The 8,344-nt window shown below is 42.4% G+C and overlaps 2 protein-coding genes across 2 annotated transcripts; both read left to right on the top strand.

Annotated features, from left to right (window-relative positions):
• The first annotated feature begins 1,761 nt into the window (after window positions 1–1,761).
• On the top strand, window positions 1,762–3,825 carry LOC4345435 (thioredoxin-like protein CITRX, chloroplastic). The gene is made up of 4 exons (NM_001422547.1): window positions 1,762–2,096; window positions 2,226–2,348; window positions 3,317–3,397; window positions 3,512–3,825. Exons 1-4 carry the CDS (start codon window positions 1,848–1,850, stop codon window positions 3,626–3,628), a joined length of 570 nt encoding a protein of 189 aa, NP_001409476.1. The 5' UTR covers window positions 1,762–1,847; the 3' UTR covers window positions 3,629–3,825.
• Window positions 3,826–4,659: 834 nt separating this feature from the next.
• Window positions 4,660–7,781, top strand: LOC4345434 (uncharacterized). The gene is made up of 2 exons (NM_001422546.1): window positions 4,660–4,962; window positions 5,822–7,781. The coding sequence occupies exon 2, from the start codon at window positions 5,901–5,903 to the stop codon at window positions 6,606–6,608; it is 708 nt and encodes a 235-aa protein (NP_001409475.1). The 5' UTR covers window positions 4,660–4,962; window positions 5,822–5,900; the 3' UTR covers window positions 6,609–7,781.
• The last annotated feature ends 563 nt before the right edge of the window (window positions 7,782–8,344 follow it).

The following is an 8,344-nucleotide window of genomic DNA, read 5'->3' as shown; positions in this document are numbered from 1 at the left end:
AATCTGAATAGACTTTTGCTCAGATTCGTTGTACTAGGATAGAAATTTGTTCAGATTCGTTATACTAGGATGTGTCACATCCTATCAAAATCTCTTATATTTAGGGACAGAGGGAGTAGAATAGAAGATTTGGCGTTCGATAAGGAACGATGGGTCGTAGACAACCTCATTATTTATTCCACCTTCATATACTGGGAGAATAGCAAGGAGCATAGTAAAAAAAGGGGACCTGGCCGGTGGTTGAACCGGAAAAAACTGGAGCCAGTGACCTTGGCAGCTCAGTTCAGCTCAAAGACTATCCCTGCAATCGAACGGGTAAAAAATCGGTGAACCGGTAGGTTTTATTTGAACTGGTGAACCTCGGCGGTGGTTTTTTTAGAATCGAGTTGTTTTTAATTTGTCATATGGCAGTATGACATTATGGGTTTGTTAAGTTACACTACATTTATTTTTTTTATGTTGTGGTCATATAATAATAGATATACTGGTTTATTTATGCATATTTCATCAATTTGTGATGGTTCTATATTAAAAATAATGCAAAACAAATATAATATTAATAAATTAAAAACCGGTGGTTCGACCGGTGACCCGACGGTTTGATCGGTGAATCGAACGGTCAGAGTGGGTCGACCACCGATCCCTTTTTTTTTTTTTTACTATGATAAGGAGGGAATATTGTTATGGTGGACAACCATGAAAAATATTTTATGCATTTCCAACATAAATTTACCCTTTGATTCTTGGGTGAATAGTCTTTTTTATTCATGGGTTTAGCTTAAGATTACGAAAAGACATGTATGTTGTAGCATTGCGGGTCCTATATTATTGCTCTATGATGGCCTTAAGATTCGTGTGAATGTGTGGGTACTGTATTAGGGCATCCGCAATGGTTATCTATAGACTCTTTACACGAGATCCATATCAGCATATTTTTCTACTTGGAAGAGATTAAATGAAGAGAGAGAGAGTAAAGCTATCTACTAACCTGGAGATAGTCTATAGAGAAAGACGAGGCAATGGATTAGAGAGCTATAGATACCCATGTAGACATCATTGAAGTGGTTTACTATTAATCTAGTCTATTGCTAATATGGACAATGTTTTATAGATAGTATCTTACTTTACCATTGCGGGTGCTCTTATGGTTCTGGACATAGCTTAAAAAATGCGAAGAAAACAAGGAGCTCATATATTCTACATGTTAAAACTTAGAACTTACCGTCACGTAGATTTTTGCCATATATGGATGAAGATTCAATAATTGCTTTCTTTCTATGTATTGGTTTTTATTCAGTATTTATGATGTTGTCTAAATGTTTGTTCACTTTGAAAGAATTTTGTACTCTTTTCATATACTTTTGATAATCATATTTTATCTTGGTACACAGACCAAGGATAAGTAATTCTACTTCTCATTCATTTAAACATGTTACTAGTCATTCCTCGTAAACAAGCGATTTATTAATATTTATATTTCTCGATACTCATGTATCCAATCTTGTATGGAAAAATAAGAGTCACGCATTAAATCCGAAAAAAGTCATTAAGAGGATAAGTTGTTGGATTGAAATATGCTTATCAAAAATAAAATTTTTAGATTTAGAAATATAACTATCAAAAATAGATGGATGAAAGTAGATGGATGGAGAAGTGATTGTAGTTTTTTTAGGTAAAGTTCAGGATTTATTCAAGACAGATATTTAGCGAAAACCAAATGTTTAAGGCTTTTACCCCTCACATCATCACTCACAGGCAACTCGCCTTTTTTACTCGAGTAGAGTAGCGACAGCTCGCGAGGCAGAGACAGGATAGGATTATCTCTCCCACACTCGCTCCCCCCAGCCATGGCCATGGCCGCGGCCGCCTCCCTCCTGCCGGCGAGCGCCGCCCCAACCCTCCCCGGACGCGCCTTCCGCCCGCCCCGCAACTCCACCCCGACGGCCTCCCTCTCCTGCGATGGCGGCTCCCGCTGCCGCGGCGTCGGCCTCGGCGTCATCCTCGGTGGGTGTCGCGCGCAAGGCGTTCGACGGAATGCCGCAGCCGAGACCTACGTCCCAGGCTCCGGCAAGTACATCGCCCCGGACTACCTCGTGGTACGATCCTGCAAGGCTCGACTCGCATTTGGCAGTGAGCCTGGCTACGTTCGAGGAGTCTGCTCGATCGAGTCCTACTTGGGTATCTGAAACGGGATATATCTTTCCTTCCTCCTTTCATGGTTGCAGAAGAAGGTGACGGCCAAGGAACTGGAGGAGCTGGTGAGGGGGGAGAGGAAGGTGCCCCTCATCGTGGATTTCTACGCGACGTGGTGCGGACCCTGCGTCCTCATGGCCCAGGACATCGAGATGGTAATATGTGCCCTGCAAATCTTACATTCCCCGTTTAGTGTTTGCTTCTCTCTAACGTTGGGCAACACTCTCTGACCAATTACAAGTTTGCGCACCCTTCCCACGTAGAGTTATTACTAGCAATGAAAGAGGAAACACCCATAAGAAAAAGAAAAAAACAATCTTCACATATGTTTGAAAACATACATTAAACTGATTTAGGGAGTGTTTAAAGCTTCACATGATTTTGAAAACATTTGTATGATTTAGGGTCTCTGAATGTCTAGCTAGCACCAAACTGAACTGGGGTGTTAGTAGGTGTCATGTGCCATGAATACTCTAGTCTTGTTAATTAAGCACTTACTTATCAAGATTCTAATCCAAAATGAGACTACAACAATTTTAACCATTCTCTACTTAGATTAGTAAAGAAATGGCAGACCCAACGTGTATGTCTGTGCCTAATAACGAAAGGGAATGATATAGCCAGTGCAAGATGCCTATGTCCATTCCAAAATCTTCCCTGAAATTTGTGGCTGTTACGCTGGTGGTATTCTTTGTATGCTCTGAATTTGTCAGAGACAATATTGCCTTTCCTGCAAGCTCCACCCCAGTGTTCTTGACAATCTGAATTTATTGAAGAAACTTTGATTTAATATATTCAACAATAGTGTTTCCATCACATTTGTATCTAGATCTTCCCTAATATTCTTTTATACTCCCTCCATTTCACAATGTAAGTCATTCTAGCATTTTCCACATTCATATTGATGTTAATGAATCTAGACATATATATCTATCTAGATTCATTAACATCAATATGAATGTGGGAAATGCTAGAATGACTTATATTGTGAAACGGAGGAAGTAATACTTATAGGTTTCAAGTAACTTCACCAAGTGCCATATATACTTATAATGCAAACTCATTTTTTGCATCCTCTTGTACTATCAACTGATTTCAACATTTCTGCCATATAATGTGTCAGCTTGCAGTTGAATATGAAAACAATGCCCTGTTTGTGAAGGTGGATACTGATGATGAATATGAACTTGCAAGAGATATGCAGGTATACACATCATTGCACACACTGAGCAAAGAAAATAGTAATCATAGTTTTGTTTTGGTTTATAACTTATTTTTACAATGTTTTCTGAACACTCACCATGGGTGAAAAATACAGGTAAGAGGACTTCCAACACTGTATTTCTTCAGTCCAGATCAAAGCAAAGACGCCCTAAGGACTGAGGGACTGATTCCTATTGATATGATCAGAAATATCATTGATAATGAATTGTGATCGCTAGGATATAGGGACATAGTTGAGATTTTGATGTTTGAAGTATTTTAGCCACTAGTAGATGTGATAGATTTGAGCTTTCTGATCTTTAGTGGGAAGGTTCTGAATCTTCTGGTACGCAGAGTCTGCGTGTGGAATGTAGTATGTTATATGTGGGGTTCGTGCTTCAGACTAACAAGCTACTCTATAATTCAGTTATTCTTCCTAGTTCAAGATAAAACGGTTTTTGCACCTTTGTGCTCTTCCCTCATGATTATCAAGATTATCATGACTAGGGAGGGAGGCTAACAACTAAAATTAAATTACAAGAAAACCTATTATAGCTACAATCCACTAACTGGAATTACTTCTATAGAGGAGCACACGCATGACCCCACAACATCTTGATAGTTCATGTTCATTCTCACTCGCTGTACTCTTAAGTAATACTTAACTGTCTCTGTAGCAACACGCTCGATATCATCTAGTTAAACTAACCTAGTGTGTAAGGTTTAAGACTAGTGCAGCCCAAGTTTTACAACCTATATATGATTCAAATATCTTAAACCCTAACTAAAAAGGGTCTCGGAGAGGGGGGGGGGGGTAAAATTTCAAAAACTTGAATAATTAGACCGAATGAGATAGTCGGATACCGGATGTGACGGTCCGACTACGGATGCAGTTGGACAATTTGGTTGGCACCGTATCAGACAATTCGGTTAGTGCCAGGACAGGAAAATGAGTAAATGACTCGGACATTTCGAACTCGGTCAGTGCAAGACAGAAAAATGAGTAAATGACTCGGACGTTTCGAACGTTTTGACCATGATAGGATAATCTGGGTAACACATGAAACTTAACTTAGGCAATTTAACAAGAAGCAAACTAAAAAACGGGCTATGCAAGCATACTTTCTACACGAGCAAGCTAGTTGAAGATAGAGCTAAACAAGCATGCAAAAATCACAACTAGCACATGTTAGAAAACGGTAAAAGTGAGAAAAGGAGGCACCCATTTAAGTATTTACCTAAGTTTGGATCCAATCATTCCTATCCGTCTCCGTTGACAGTCACCCCAATCATCACAGTTTATCCCCTCTCTCGTGCTTCAAAAAAAAAAAAGAAAAAAAGAAATAAAGAAAAAAAAAGTGACCGCCGGTCTTCTCCCCCGCCTCGCCGCCGCGCGCACGCAGCCGCCGGCGAACTGGCCCCGGAGGCGCCTCTTCCTTCCCAACCCCGCCCTAGCCCTTCTCCCCTGCTCGGCCTCCTCGCGCGCACGGCCGGTCGCTGGGTTTGGAGCCAGCCAGGGGGGCCGATGCTGCCGCCTGCCGCCTCCTCGTTCGCATCGATTCCAAGGTATTCCACCGCCCTCCACGCCTGGATCAGTGGATCTCATTCCACCAATCCCCAGTTAGGTCCGCCCCCTGCTGCAAGGGTCGGGGGAGAAATCAGCGGAATCTGTAGCTTTTTTTGGGCGTGTGATTGCAAGCTGCTCGCGGCTGCTGCACCGTCTAGCCTAAGCCGTAATTTGGGGGATTTCAGATGCGGCGTTCTTTGTGCCGCGCTTCCTCTTTTGCTTTGCGAGACTGCGGTAGCTAGCGTGGCGCGCTGGAGTACCCTCCCTCGCCGGCGACTTTTGTGTGACATGCGTGCTCTTCCCTCACCTTGTTTCGTAGTTAGTGTTTGATGGAACATACCCATCCGATTATCCTCATTTTTGTTCTTAGTTTGTCTTGGCTTGTCTGATGAGCCAATATTAATTTCATGCTGATTATAATTCACAGGAATCAGGATAGTGTGTATGGAATGTGCATGGTCTATGTAGTAACAAGGAAAACTTAATGAGTGTTCTAATTGAGGAATCAGGATAATTGTTCATGCTTGCTGATGACTATTGTTTTAGCCGTTGCACATAGGCGAAACGAAATGATGCGATTGTTCTTTATGTACACAACAATGTCATCATGTTGGCATTTTCAGAAACACGGTGAATCCATGTGAATGTGTCATGTCGTGTCCTGAGTCCCTTGATACTATGTGTTTGTGTCTGTGCCAGAGAGTTACTAATTATATTGAACTGTATACTTAACTATATGTTCCATGGATCCAGAATTACCAATATATAACTTTCAAACTGTACTTAACATTTCAATTCTCTATGATTCATGAAAATATAAGATAAGTATTAAACTTCTACGTATTTTTCATCTTGTAGCTTGTAGGTAGCACTTCTAAACAGTAAGGAGATTTTGAGCTTCCCATAGGAAGGGCATTTTATAAACTGGGCAGCAGACATGTCAGGCATCGATGGTAACAAACCACCTTCAGAGGTTTTGATTGATGAGAATGATGACTGGGTGATAGTCAAGAAGCAGCGAATCACCATCCTGATCCCTCCACCATCACCTGCAGCTGCAAGTCTTCAGGATGATATGCAAAAAATAAGTTCTGAACAAGCTTGTATAGCCAAAAAGAGCATGGAAAACTGTGATGCTGCAAGAAAGAAGCATCCAAAGCAGATGACAACCAACAAAGCTCAGGAGCCACTTCTAGAGGGCATCAAAGTTTCTGCCAACATCAAGAAAGCTCAAGAAATTGCTACATCTTCTCACCATCCTGTTGCCCCTGTTGTTAAAGCAAACCATGCTTCCATCCAAGGACTGTTTCATGAGAATATTGAGAAAGCAGGAAATTCGTTTGGAAACATTTATAAGGAAGAGCTGCCAGTTATTTCTTCCCAAGTTACGAATAGGATAATGCGAGCACGACTTCTCGAGAGACGGGTTGCTGGATTTGGTGGGCTGAAGAATTGGCTTTTCACTTGTGGTTTCGGATGGTTCGTCGACATACTGGACAGTGAAAAGCTGGGGATGTATCAGATAGTTTCCCTTACAATGAACCAGCTAAAAGATATGGGTCTTGATGCTGTAGGTCCACGGAGGAAATTGATCCATGCCATTGAGTGTGTTTCCCAGCCCAACGAATTTGAGATGTTTTCTTGATCTCAAGCGTCTAATCAGTTCATTATAAACCACTGCTACTATATTTGAGAGGAATGCCTGCAGTAGTCAGAGTTCAGGATCTATTTTGACCTGGCTGAAAATGACACCAGTTCTGGGGGTTTTGGAAGTAGAAAATTAGAAGCAACAGACAGTTCGACCTATATTAGAAAATGCTTATGAGATGATCCCTGTAAAAATATTTTGCATCTGAGATGTTCAGTTGCACTACTATTTTGCATGAGAGTTCTTTAATGGAATTGCTAACTTCATGCGACAGAAATTAAGGGGGATTTCTATCGAATTTTGGACCGCTAGATCCGTGCTAAAATTCGTGCCAACCTCCTCCATCTTAGGTGAATCGAGGCAGCTCTGGGGAGGTGGCAGTGGCCCTGAACAGTTAGGGTTTTGGGCTGCGGTCAAGGTGGGAGGGGGATGGGGAAGGGGGAAGAGAGATGTTTTCTCATGGTTTAGAGGGATGGCCGTGGGCGGCGAAGGTCTGGTAGTGTGTGGTGGACTCGTTGGCCGGTGGAGGGTGGACCTCCAGCAGGGTGCAATGGACTTGGGCGGCTGGCGGAGGAACGCTGTTCGTGCCAACTGGCTTGCCGGTGAGGCACCGAGGCCAGGCAGCGGCGTGCTGGAGGAGGCGAGCGTGGCGCTTGTGCGTGCGTGCGGCGAGAAAAAGGATATGATCACTGTTGTGCACGGATCTTAAAGCTAATCGAATGATAATGTTGTGCATGGTGGAGGGTGGACCTCCAGCAGGGTGCGGTGGACTTGGGTGGCTGGCGGAGGAACGTTGTTCGCGCCATCTGGCCTGCCGGTGAGGCGCCGAGGCCAGGCGGTGGCGTGCTGGAGGAGGCGAGTGTGGCGCTCGTGCGTGCGTGCGGCGAGAAAAAGGATATGATCACTGTTGTGCATGGATTTTAAAGCTAATCGAATGAAAATGTTGTACATGGATCTTAAAGCTAATCGAATGATAAAAAGTTTGCATGACACAGGGCGGGATTTTCTGTCACAAGTTGTGTAGATTTTTTAGATAATGGATTTAAATAAAATCTGGCCTCTATATCCCAAGAGATGTATACAGCCATAAGTTCTGTAGATAGTCCCGTTCGTTGAAGATATGGGCTCTGTTTGGAAGCTAGATACTGCAGCTGGACAACAGCAGCTTGAACAGTGTTTCTATTGTGTTTCTATTGTTGATCCAATTGTTGCGGATTTGCAGTGCAGCGGCTGCAGCCGCGATGCACAGCAGCTGAATACAGCCACGAGTTTGTACCATCTATCATGCTTATATAGATTGACACCTTTCCCTATCTGAGTCACTAGATATGGGCTAGGGCAACTCACAAGTTAGGGATGATACGTTATATGTGTTTGGGAGTGAGGATTTGGAACCCTCACTTCCAACACGCAAAACGAAGCAACGTTTAACGCGTGATTAATTAAATTTTAGCTATTTTTTAAAAAATGGATCAATATGATTTTTTAAGTAACTTTCGTATAGAAACTTTTTTGTCAAAAACTCACCGTTTAGCAGTTTGAAAAGCGTGCGCGCGGAAAACGAGAGAGAGGGGTTGGAACCCCTGCAACCGAAAGCAGCCTTAAATCTACTAGATGAATAAGCGCCCGTCAATGTGTACATAGTGTTAATTGAAAGTAACTAAATGAGATACAGTAGTATATAATCAAGTACGTGATACAGTTAGTATCACAAAGGGGGACAATATACATTT

Source organism: Oryza sativa, chromosome 8 (assembly GCF_034140825.1).
Source record: "Oryza sativa Japonica Group chromosome 8, ASM3414082v1".
NCBI classification, from domain to species: domain Eukaryota; kingdom Viridiplantae; phylum Streptophyta; class Magnoliopsida; order Poales; family Poaceae; genus Oryza; species Oryza sativa.
Note: the sequence above shows the minus strand (reverse complement) of the source record. Positions and strands in the feature narration are given on the sequence as shown.

Coding starts and splice junctions, on each gene's coding strand:
- LOC4345435 (NM_001422547.1), top strand. CDS start 1,848: ATGGCCATGGCCGCGGCCGCCTCCCTCCTGCCGGCGAGCGCCGCCCCA. Junction 2,097..2,225: donor TCGCCCCGGACTACCTCGTG/GTACGATCCTGC, acceptor TCATGGTTGCAG/AAGAAGGTGACGGCCAAGGA. Junction 3,398..3,511: donor AACTTGCAAGAGATATGCAG/GTATACACATCA, acceptor TGAAAAATACAG/GTAAGAGGACTTCCAACACT.
- LOC4345434 (NM_001422546.1), top strand. CDS start 5,901: ATGTCAGGCATCGATGGTAACAAACCACCTTCAGAGGTTTTGATTGAT.